Below are 12,960 nucleotides of genomic sequence, written 5' to 3'. Positions count from 1 at the left end.
CAGATTGCATTCCCACTGCTGACTGCTTTAGGGAGTGTTAATCTCTGCTTGGCTCTAAACGCAGTGTGACATTGACAGACTTTGCTGGATTTGCTGTCAGTCTCCATTTCTTTTGTAGTTGCCTGTGAAAGCGATGGCATTGTAGAGGAAGAGCAGCCTCTCTGATCAGTGCCATTGCACACCTGACTTACATTACTTGGAGATGGATATATTTTTTGAGGAGTCAAGGAAAAAAAAAAAAAAGGAAAAAGAAAAAGAGAATGGCCTCAGTATAAGTAATTTATTGTCTTAAGAGGAAAGTTTCCAACCACGGCCCTGGTGTGCTGTGATACAGTATTGCAGTATTATAAGGAACTGGCTTTGACCTTTGGAAGAACCTTAAAAACTGCCTGTCCTTGCTTTAATGCAAGAAAGTCTCATTTTGGGAGGTCTGCTGTCTGCAGTGATCCCATTTCTCATTTCAAACTACTTTTCTGTTTTCTTCATGGTCTAGAAAATTGCGGTTTTACACTGAGGCTATGTGACTTGACTTACATAAACTGTATATGGGGCTTCAAAGATTCTTGTCTTTATTAATACTTTCTTGAACTCTGTTAAGTCTCCACTCATGCTGTTTCCAGTGTCATATCTGCATCTCTGTATCTAGTCCTTTTTAAACTTACTGCCAACAATAGCAGCTGCAAATTCACTAGAATTTCTGCATGTATCAGCCCTCGTAGTGACATTTAGCTGATGCTAAAGACCAAACAAATTCAGTAAGACCTGTCAGTGCTATGTATCTCCTGGGATGATCTGCTTTGTCCATCGAGCAGTTTTTATGCCTTTAGAGTTTAGATACATTGTCAGTATTTTAAGCATTTTGAGTATCAGTCAAAATGCAGCTACAGTTTAGGAGAGTAAATTGGTCCCTCAGGAGAACATAAGGCAAATTTTATGCAAGTACTTCTACAGATTAATAGATTTCTATAGTACTAAACATCATGTGTAGCATGTAACACTGAAAAGGCATTGAACATGATGTTCATAGGCCAAGCTTCTCAGAAATATCTGAAAATTACTGCAGTTCAAAGCCTGATGTTACGCTGCTACCTCCACCTGTGGTACACGTGCAGCAGCAGCTTTGCCAGCCTCCTTCCTCCTGACCTGCTTCCTCCTCGAGACGTGTCAGCCCCCAGTATTGCTGGAGGTGTCGCTGCTCCTGGTCCCATGGGAGGCACCAAGGCTAGGGCTTGGCAGAAACCTGCTGTGTGAAGTGTGAGGAGTCTCTGGCTGCCTCATCCCCTTGGCTCTCAGTGGAGTAGCACCCCACCGCTCCCTGGAGGATCAGGCCAGCCTGCCTGCTTGAATGGCTGTCCCTGTGATGACTCCAGGAGAGCACAGCAGCGTGCATGTGCTGAGCATTCAGGGAGCTGCATTCAGCAATTTTCTACAATTATGTGTGTGTGTGCGTGCCTGTGTGTAGAAAATTTAGCTGTGGGCCTCACGATTCCCAGAAATGCCGTTGTTTGAAAAAGTTGTGTGATAACAACCATTGTACAGAAAGAAAAGTAGGGCAAGGTGGCACTGGTGAATACTTCTGTGGTGTTTCCCTTGATATACTGCTGTTTTCGTGGAGCCATTTCCTAGGCTTTTGCAAAATAAACTGAAATTTTCCACCTAACCCATGTATTCATACCTACATTATTTGTGACCTGAAATTTTTTTTATCCATCCCTAGAATCATAGAATATCCTGAGTTGGAAGGGAGCCACAGGGATCATCAAGTCCAACCCCTGGCTCCACACAAACCACCCAAAAATCAGACCATGTGTCTGAGGACATTGTCCAAATGCTTCTTGAACTCCAGCAGCTCAGTGCCATGCCCACTGCCCTGGGGAGCCTGTCCCAGTGCCTGACCACCCCCTGGGTGCAGAACCTTTTCATTCAAACACTGTTATTGTGATTCAGAAGGTGGAGTAGCAGATGACACACGAGTGAGAGGGTGACCCACCTTTGCTGTTGTGTTTTATGGATGTTTGCATGCCTGGTCTCTCCCCCAGTCACTGTTTCAGTCCCTCGTGCTAAACTTCTCCAGTGTCCCCAGCTCACTGCTACAGATCCAATCTCCTCCTTTCCATCACCTTCTCACTGCTGCTTTGCCCAGCCATGGTCCCTTCTTCTCCATCGCTCCCCAGATCTTCTCCAAAAAGTCTCTCCTCTCCTATTCACTGCACTCCTCCCAGTGTCACCACCTTCCCCATCCCAGTTCACTTGCTGTTCTCCTGCCCTCAGATTTGCTTTTGTGTCTCCTGACCTTAAGTTATTGGGGATGGTGTTGGTCCAACTTTAGGGGTAACTTCATTCTTGTGACATTTTGCATATTTTTGAGCTTTTTGCGAAATGATATTCTGCTGAATTGATATTTTTTTCATCGGAAGGCTTAGACTTCTGGTTAAGATCCCTCCTTTTTGCCCTTTCTTTCCAACCAGCTGACATCACTTTCTGCTTTAAAACACTGAGAAACTTCCCAGATAAAAAGATCACTGGAACTGAAGTCTCCATCAAGCACTTCTGCTCCAACAAAGCAGGGTAGCCAGACCGAAATATATTTCACAGAATTTTTTTCAACAAGCTCTGAGTCAGCACCCAAATCACCAAGCACTCTGAGAGTGCTAAATGAGGACAGAATCTCCAGAAACATTTAGAAGCTAAAAATGAAAATGCTTCCATTGAACATGTGTGAACTCTGAATTTTTCCATGTGTTTATACTTTGTCCAAACTTGGAGTACATCTCTTACACCAAAGCCATACCCTTTTGAAATTCCAGTTCCTTTGGAGAGAAGGAGCTGATGAAAGCGAAGAACACTGGAAATTTTCTGCTGGGGCAATGCAACCTTTTCCTCTAACCTCATCTCAGAAATGAATGAAGTGTTTGAATGAATTTTCTTCTCCTTCAAATAATTCAATCAGTGTGAGGCAGACACTTATGAAAAATAAAGTAATTAAAAATAAAAATAAAGCCCAAGAGGGTAAAACTTGGCAAAGATCTAAGGATCTGAAAATAGAGGCTTATAATCGGAAATATTGGGCAACTGCTAAAGTAGCAGTTACCAGCATCACCTCTAATATTTGCATCATGCTGTTGCCTGATGAGAGCCTTGAGTACGTCCTTCCTGGGAAGATATTCTCAGTCCCTGTCACTGGGTTATTTTGGGGCAGCCGAGGGCTCCCTACACGTCTGTGCTGTGGGCTCCCTGCTCTTTCACAAACTGCCTTCCTCTCCCCAGCCTGCTGATTGAGAGAAGTCAGCCGGGGCTCCCCACTCGCTCCAGGGCAGCAGCCAGGATGGGATGTCATGGCTGATGTCCCCTTTGCCCACCTGGGCAGTCCCCAGGGTTGGGGAGGGCTCCTCACTTCTGTGCTCACCCAAATTCTCCTCCCAAGGAGGGTGTTGTGGAGGATGGCGTGGGGACTCCTTGTTCTCCTTTCTGCCACCCCCTTTCAAAGCACTACTTCATGCAATTGTTTCAGGAGCCCTGTTTGGTGTTGTGGAAGCTGTGTGGACCACCAGGTGCCACTGGGTGGGTGCTGGGTCTGCACCAGGCCCCCCTTGCCCACCAAGTGCGGGTGCCTGGTGCAGCTGTGCACCTCCAGGTGTTGTCCACGGTCCAGGTGGTCCTCAGCATTGCTCCGTGCTCCTGAAGAGCCAGATATTTGCCATCAACTGCATACAGCAAGAGCCAAGGTAGAGGCAGAAACAAAGCCTGATGGATGGGATCTCAGAAGAATATTTTTGTTGATCTTGGAAGGGGAAGCTGAGAGCCCTCAGCAACAAGCCCTAGCCCCAAATAAAGCCACGGTCCTGTTGCTGGTCTTGGTTGTTAGCACTTGGCAAGGTGTGTGTTTTCTTTCGTTTTATGGGAATCTGATGTATTTCACCACTGGACAGAGAAAAAATCATCACTGAGAGTGTCATGATTAATTTTTTTCCTCTTGAAGAACTATGAAATTATTCTGAAATGTATGACATGTGTATAATAACAGCCTAGTGCTCTGTTTTTAAAAAATGTGCTAGAGGTGTTGTGCAGTTTCCCAGAGGCTTAATGAGGGAGCTATACTGTGTTGGAAATTTTTCAACAATAAAAATTGACCTATTACATGCTCATGTAAAACGAGGGTTGACAATCACACAAATATGTCCAAAATCAAATGCAGGCATTGTAAAATATCACTTCTTTCCCAGAGAGAAACTGGTCACCTGTTCACAGTAGGGTTTTGCATTATATCCAATTCAGTAAAGAATAAGATGCTTCCCCACAGGGAAACAAAATGGCAGCAAAGTACTGGCCCAGTGCCCTTCTATGAATGCTTTTTGCAGACTGTTTTGCCAAGTCTTCAAAAATAACGCAGAGGCATATTTTTCAACATATGTTTTGCCTTTTTGTTGTTATAAAAGCACAAAGGGAAGAAAAGGTTCTGCATTATTCACCACTTCATCATCAAAAGAGGAAGAATTCATTGTTTGCTTGTTTGATTTTCTTCTTCCCTCTATAATACTTCTTTTATTTTCTAAAAGTCTAGTCTCTTTTGCTGTTTTTTTTTTTTTTTTTTTTTTTTTAACACATATCTTAGAAGTGACCACTTCTTAAAAATTGAGCATATGGCTCTGAACCTGCAGTCTGCATTCAGGGGAAATGTCTATTGTAAAACACAGATATTTGGAGTCTTGGGAGCAGAAAAGATGGATTCAGGAACTATTGAGTACACTATCAAATAATCAAAGAAAGTAAGTTAATTAAACACAAAGTGTTGAAGAATAAATTGAATGTGGTATATATTGCCCCTCTGCTCAGAGCAAATTAAGCCACTGTCAATGTTTGCATGTTCTTTAGACATTTAGTAGTAAGTTTTAGCCAATGTAGCCTGAATGACACACTGAATGACTGTTTGGATTTAAAAAATAAAAATGAATGTTACATCGCTACATGTACTTCACCAGTAAACATACTTGGAGTCACCTCACAGAACTGTGCTTCAGTTCCTTGGCCAGTCATGATGTTACAGCAAGACAAAACAATTTGGGGAGGAGGAACATGAAGCAAAGAGAGGTCAGACTTTACCAGCAATCTTGTCAAGTACTGATCTCTGTGTGTTAAGGGATTAAAGTATAAAAGCAGAACCTGGGTGGTAACTCAGAATACCAAGCTACAAGTTATGGGATTCTTCTTCAGCAGGGAAATGTTTTTGTGTTTTTGTTTTGATCTCCTTTCAGGTTCTTTGCCCTTGTTAATTTATACAGTTAAAAAAAAAAAAAAAGAAAGAAAGAAGTCCTATATGTGAGGAGATAGATTTGCAATGTAGTTTATGCCACATTTAAATAAACATATGTATGTTAAGATTAACAACAAATAACATAGAAAAGGATGACAAAGATCACGAGAGAAAGAGAATAAAATTTACCTAATTGTAAAGCAAACTTTTTTTTTTTTTGGGGGGGGGGGGGGCAGGGGGGTAAAATTTCCTTGTTTTGATTTTCAGTTCAGAGGTATACTGATAGGATATTACAAAGCAAAATGTTGCGTGTTGCCGAGAGAAGTCAGAGAAGTCACTCTGGCTACAAAGGATATTGCATTTATATAATGGGAAAAACCTATCACTGAATAATTTAGGTTCTTCCAAGACAGAACCACTGAAGCTGATAATATGTGTAGATGGATACAATCTGAAAGATACCAAAATAAAGGTGTGAGAATTAGTGTTTATAAGAAGTAAATAGATATTGCGAGCACTGTCAGTTTTAACAAAGAACACCTAGATTCCATTGTCACTTGTAGATGTTATTTGGATGATTACTTTACTGTTAATATCTAAGAATCTCTTAAAAATGCATTCATGAGTTATTTAAATTTATGTAATCTGTAATGACTCAGACTCTCATATAACTTAGGTGTACAATACTATAATACATATGACAACTGTAACGTAGCGCTCTAAATCCCAAAAGAACAATATCAAAGCAATACTGGTTATTTCATTGCTTTTACTATATTCTAATGTCTTGACAATTACTTAAAAGCCATATATTCCAGTGCTATGTTTTATTAACTCACGCATTTAGTTTCTATGGTATATCTGGTTTATAGTTTAGCTTTGTGCTGCTAACAAAGGAAGCTTCCCAAGTAGAGATGGCCACCGCCACTATTCACATGTTCATTTCAGATCCTGTTGTAATGCTCAGTTTGTGTCTGGTGCCTGCTGTCGATGATTGCTGGTACATGACTTATGATTCATTTAGGAATAGAAGCTGACTCAAACACCAATAAACACCAGTTGTTTACTTCTAAAACAGTCAATTTTCTTTAAGTAAACCCTGAGGAAGTTGCAAAAGTGCATACTGAAACTTGGAACTCGCAGCTTGAATGCTGAGCAAGTTGTTTGGGAAAATTACATGGGAAAGCCAATTTAAAGTCGCTGAAGTGTTGTAAGTATTGGGGAATTAGGCAAATTTTTTGTACAGAAGTTGTAGCTGGGATCTAATTCAACAGCAAGAGTCTGTTCACAGAATGTGTGTAGGATTTTAAATACTGCTTGTAAATAATTACACATATTTTATTTCTCTCGTTTCAGTGACTATTTCAACAAGTACCTTCTTTGATGGCTTACTGGTGACTGGCCTCTACACCTCTACCAGTGTTCAGGCTTCCCAGAGTGTCGGTGGTTCCAGTGCTTTTGGATTTGGTAAGTCTGGTGTAATTCATGTTCTGCAACCCAGGCTAATTAGTACTTGGTCTTAGAGAGAACATCAATAACAACACAGTTATTTACGCTATTATTTAGACTCAGTAATCAACAACACATGAAAGTCAGTGGAAGTCGACGTGATAAGGCAGTGGTAGCTTTTAGACAGCTTGCATTCCTTCCTCCACTTCCTCTGTCTTCAGTCAGCCCTGGTACTGCTATACTGAATTATATGGATTTTAGGAAAAAAAAACTGAGCAGCTGATCTGGGCAGAACAGCCATTTCTAAATCAGGTGACATTTGGTATAAACTAAAACGTTTATCTCCAAGCATTTAACTCTTCTTGGACCGAAAAGCTGATTCCTTTGAGCTTAATGTCAGTCTACTCCTTCAATCCACTTAACAATTGTATCTTCCTTAAAACTGGAACACTGGTCAATGTATTTTATATAAACAATTATTTTCCATGTGGGAAAAACAGAGTTGTAGTACAAGCTATAGGAAAGTTTTTTTGCGAAACTATTGTATGCTTCAGGTTCTGCTGTTGCACTCAGTGGCAGAAGCCAAGCCAGCTGTGTTAAGGACGAGCACTTTTGAAAACTAGTTTCTAAATATCTGTATGTAATTTACTACTATATGTTCAGCAAGTTGTTATTAGGTAGTATTTTTTATATTTTTACAAATAATCTTCCAAAAAACAAAAGGAGGCAGGGGGAATTATCCTCACAGAGCTATTATCATCTATGCTGAAGGAGGAAGCCCACCCCAATAGATCCAGTCTGTATGTTTTCACCTTCCACTTCCAGTCTTCTCCTTATCTTGATGATGCCATGGTAATACCCGGTGGTGATGATGTTTTCTTGTAATTATCTCTGCTATAATGCATATGAAACTTGTGGGCCTGTGAATGTCATACAGAAGTGATACACTTGGTCATAAATGCAATAGTGCAATGTAAGTAAGCTCATGTTGTAAATAACACATTATTTTAAAATGTGCGTTCAGGAATAACTTGAGAACAGCTCTACTCCTGTGAATAGCACAGTGATTAGCCTCAAACTGAGTAAGGTAAAATGAACAAAAAGATTTTTTTTTCTTTCTGGAAGAAGCAGTGCTGTTCTTTCTCATTGTCCACCACACTCTTTACCAGGTGAATGGGATCTGTCATGGTAAGAGAGGATGGAAAATTGCTGGGGGACCAAATGGCTGGCAAGACTATCTTTCCGGAAAATAGGTCTTTAGTTCATGTCACTGGGGAGATTTTCACTTTATGCTGAAAACTCACCAGGCAAGATATGCGTGCCATGTTTAATCACATCTAAATAATTTAAGAATGGAATGTAAGTAAAATATTTTAAGAGCCTTAATAACTTTGTGCATTTATGGAAGTAGACCTGCATTTTTTCCTGAATTTGTATCTTTATTTGTAGAGTGGGGCTGGTACAGTGTGTTTCACGGACAGACCTTACATTACCTTGGGATGAGTGACAGGAAAAAAGACATAGCCTGTTTCAGTTTGCTGAAGGTCACTGTATAGCTCTGAAGGTGTTGCTTTGACCTTTCCATTGCTGGTAAAATAACCAACAAGTAAGCTGGTTCCACATATTCTGTGGACCAAAAGAAAATGCAAACCTATGGGCTGGGTAAGTCTGAAAGGCAAAGTGATGTGCAAGCAGTCAGGCATGGTTAGAAGTAACATGTTTTGCTTGTCAATACAAATCTTCAAACATAATGACCAAGGAGTTCAGTCCTGAGTATTTCTTTATCTGTGTGAGGGAAAAACTGCTTCCATCTGGGACCATTCTTTTGGACTTTCTGCAGACAAACCATAGGGTCAGATGCATAACAGTTATGCAGCATTTAAAGTAAAAATCTCAGTGAAGGAAAGATTTCGACAGCTTTTAAATGTGAATTTTGATGCTTGTTTTATCCATGGTTGACTGATGGCTCCCACAATGGAAAATTACACAAACTTCTTTTTCCACTCTGCAGTGAGAGCTGAAAAGGCTGGCATCTTCCAAAAAGCATGTAACATGTGATTGATCTGCACTTAAAACTATTTGGTAGTTTAAAAGTTAACAATATTTTTAAATTCACAGTCTGCAGTAGAAAGAAAGAGTAGTCTCCACAGTATGTAATATATAATTTAATATCTTAGCAGGTGGGAATGGAATTGTTTCATTTTCTGAGGAAAATATAAAGCACTTTTTCAAGAAAGCCTGGATCCATCTGTTGTGTCATCATTTCTAATTAGCAAAGAAGCTGCTCCTCCTTTCCAGCAAGTGATTGGGATGTTCACATTAGATTCAGCTTGCAGGAAATTAATCTTTTTTAAAATGTTGAGAACTCTGTAAGGTTCAGAGACCACAAATCAAAGATTTGTGTGGTTTAGCATAGAGTGGGTGGGTGGACGAAGCTGGTCCTTTAAAAAATGAGCATAGCAATATTCTGAAATTGGGTTGATAGCAGTTACTTACAGAGCAGGGAAGAATATTTGTCTCCTGCGCAATACTACCACTGAAATGCTCGTCTGCATTACACAGGAGGTCACGCTAGATTATCATAATCTTCCAGTCTGCCCCAACTCTGTGAAGTCTTCCCAACATACACAAATCTGTCTTCTGTGCCATAAGTTACTGTATTGTGGCTCCAATTACCTTTTAATTACCTAATTTAGGAAGTCACTTGATAGACACACAATCACTGTCAGTTACCACAGTTAGTTAACCATGTCAAGAACTTTGAAGAAAACAGATAAAAATGATAGTACTAGCAGGTTTAATTACAAGGGTTATGAATTATTTCTTTTTCAGTATATATTGTGTAGCCAAAGAAATATATATATATATATATTTTTCCTGTGGGATTATACCAACATGAAACTTGCTGAAATATTTATTTGGAAAACTTTCTAACTACTCTTTGGGGGAGATATGAGTCAGCTTTTGGGGATAAAACTTAGTAGTCATCTTAATTATTCATGTTATGTCCCAAGCTGAACCATTTTCTGGGGTCAGATTAAGTAAAACTAAATCTGTAAATCTAAAATCAGAACAGGGATAAAGCATAAATGTATAGTGGAAACCTCACCAAACAAATTGTGATGATCCCTAGAAAAGAAATTATCCCTAAATCTAACTTTTAGACAGTGTTGTTTTCTTTGTAAGATCCCTTTGATGCAACAGATATCCTGAATTGCATATCTCCAGTATCATTTTCACTGTCATGTCTGAATCAGTGGGATGTGTATATGGGACTCCCTTCCACTTCCTTCAGCATTGCCCCTAAAGCTTCATTCTTGCTTGTCATCTCCCCCTTTTTCAAGCCACATCATTACTGATACCCTCAGCATCATTAACGCCCCGTCTCTCTCTGGAGGCACACTTTGGACTTATGAAGGCTCTCTGCCTGTGTGTTCTTTCTCTTCTTTTGCTTTTGACTCTGAGAGCCCTTGCTGCTGTTTGCTTCTTTTCTGCATCTTGTGGCATTTGCTAGCTGCACTCTGGGGTTTATCAGCACACCAGGGCTACTCTCCCATGTGGCCAGGATGTCCATATGGTCATTTCGGAGCTCTCACTGCTAGACTTATTCCAAAAATATAATAAAAGAGCAGGAGAGAGAAGTACCACAAAACGCATTTGGAACCTTCAAATGCAGTGGTGGGGTTTGAATGGAATGATGGCTTTCAAATTAAATTAAGGTTCAGTGGTGCTGGGGAGTGGTAGGGGGACTGATACGTAACTTGCATAAGTATGAGAAAGCAGTTCAGCTCCTCCACAACTATATGCACTTGAAAGCAAGAAGTGCAATATCACTTATGCAATTAAAGGAGAAGATTACAGCATAATCCCTTAGCAGTGATAAGGAGCACTGTGTGCTGAGAACCTGAGTCTGTCCTCATTACAGAAAATGTAAGCCACAGTTCCACTAAAAAAATTATCTAATTTTCTGTAAAATCATAGTTAATCATTACACTGATGTTTATATTTTAATGAGCGCAGAATAAACAAGCAATTTTACGATAATACTCACATATACATTAGCCTTTTAACCTAAATTTAAAAGGCCCTTTAGAAAGTACATAGGTTCTGTTATTTATGGTAGAGACAGTGGATTCAAAGCTCTCCCTGCACTGGGAAGTGTTGCTACCAGCCTAACTGACTAAAAGAAAAATTGGGGTTTATTTTCTGTGTAGGTTTATACAACTTGCAAGTTACTATCTTTTAAAACAGATGTCTCTTTTCTACAGTGAGGTTATAAACTCCTGGTGAATTTTAGGTTTTGGTTAACTCCGTGAGCTACTTTGTAAGAGGCTATGAGAGTGATGTTATCTGGAAATATTTTAGTGCCTGAACAGGGGAATTGCATGTGCTAGAAAACAAAACAAACAAACAAAAAAAATAGTATGTGAAAGATCATCTTTTAAAAGAGTCTATGAAAGATCATCCTTTAAAAGACCATCATGAGGTTTTCCTGTTTTACAGTTCTTTGTTTGTATATTATGAAGGTCGTCGTCATTCCTGTAAGTAATACATTGAGTCTCTGAAATTTAAAAAATAAAATAAAATAAAATAAAATAAAATAAAATAAAATAAATAAAATAAAATAAAATATTCCTTAAAGTATGGTGAGTAATAAATTTCCTAGAAAAATGCCTGGAAAGAGCAATCATCAGAAATAATTTCTTGGCATTACATTCTATCTTACGCTCTTTTACTTTTAAATTACTCTGTTCCCGTCTGACAGAATTAAGGCAGTCTTCACATAATCCTCTGCTCAATGTTTTGGTTACATGCATATTTCCATTCCAGACTAAAACCAAAACCTCTTTAAATTTATGGCCGAAGGATCTTTGTGATCTGGTTCACAGGTCACTTGTAGTCTTAGGGCAGGGTTACTGCACATGGGAGTCATTGGTGGCGCTGCCAATCTCATCCCTGGAGGAAGAAGGGCAAAGAAGGTGCCTTCATGTAGCTGAAGGGCACCACAGTGCCATCTCCAAGAAGGCATGGTGGGATGTGCTCTGGTTGTGCAGGTGGTGCCTTGGTCCAGATTGAGCACTGGAGACGTCGGAGGAGCCCACGTGCTTCCCCTGCTCCTGCACTGGGCGTGTGGTTTGGACCCTCCAGAGGCTTGGTTTTGGCAACAGTTCATGCTCAAACACTGTTGGTTCCGGGGCAATGTTTTGCTTGCAGATTTTGACAGATAAAAGAAAATATCCCCTGCTGACATTTTAAGATGGAAAAAGGCCAACTGTTGGATTTTTCTTGTTAGGTGAGCCTACAAAGCTGCTCCCTCCCGCTCAGTCTTTGCCTCTCCGTGCATGTTCACAGCTTTAAAAAGTAAGGAATAATCGGCAAATGCCAGCTCTTGAGAAAAAGTTTTCAGCTATGCACATACGACTGCTCTTGAAGTGCAGTTCTGTAACTTACTGAAATTGCTGTGGATCCCTGGTTTACTTTGTGACAAGCCAAATGGGCTCCAGGACCCTCCCTTCACACCGGAGATATTTGCCAGAAACCAAACAGATGGTAAACTAGGAAGAAATGACCCTCGGCATTCTCATTAGAACAGTTGGGGAAATTTTAATAGGCCCCCATTTGCCTTGTGCTGTATCTAATACCCTTTGAACTGCCACTTTTTTTTTTTTCCAGTTTGTTACAAGTCAACTACTGCCATGTATATTTTAATAGGGATTATCAAATACAGTTTGCCCAGAAGTTGTACCAACCCTCCGCTGCTAATTAGCAAAGTTTAAATAATCACTGAGTTCTGGAATAATTGGAAAGAAACACTGTTTTTCCTGCCAATGCATAATTACCAATTAACAGGAAGATAAAATATCTGTATAGCAGTCATATCTTGGAGAATTTGTTAACAGTCAATTAAATGGTGAGTTGATGCCAAACTGACATTGGTCAAGAAAGTTTACGTTTGAGTTTAATTTTAACATACTCCCCTCTGCCAAACGCATATAACAAAGCTATAGCAACCATAAAACTTCCAAAGTTTGTCTGTCAAGATGTTTGTTTAATTACCACTTAAATGTATTTATGGCCAAAAGTTGACCGTTTCTACAAAAAAATGTTGACTATCATATGTGTCTTACAGGAAGGGCTTCAGCTTTATTAATTCAAATGGGAAAGGCAGTAACTGTTGTTTACCCAACAAGGAACTGTGTCCACCTGCTGAGGAGGAAGATTCCCCACATGTACATGGCTGAGGCAGACAGTAGTGACCC

The 12,960-nt window shown here is 39.9% G+C and overlaps 1 protein-coding gene across 1 annotated transcript in view; it reads left to right on the top strand.

Annotated features, from left to right (window-relative positions):
- Positions 1-12,960, top strand: part of RELN (reelin) — a 296,816-nt gene that overhangs the window by 39,032 nt on the left and 244,824 nt on the right. The window contains exon 2 of the mRNA XM_035549571.1: positions 6,608-6,718. Within this exon, the coding sequence (XP_035405464.1) occupies positions 6,608-6,718 (111 nt within the window). The remainder of the gene's footprint in view (positions 1-6,607; positions 6,719-12,960) is intronic.

The sequence above is a fragment of the Cygnus atratus genome, chromosome 1 (assembly GCF_013377495.2).
Source record: "Cygnus atratus isolate AKBS03 ecotype Queensland, Australia chromosome 1, CAtr_DNAZoo_HiC_assembly, whole genome shotgun sequence".
Classification (NCBI taxonomy): Eukaryota; Metazoa; Chordata; class Aves; order Anseriformes; family Anatidae; genus Cygnus; species Cygnus atratus.
This window is presented reverse-complemented; position numbering and strand designations above follow the sequence as displayed.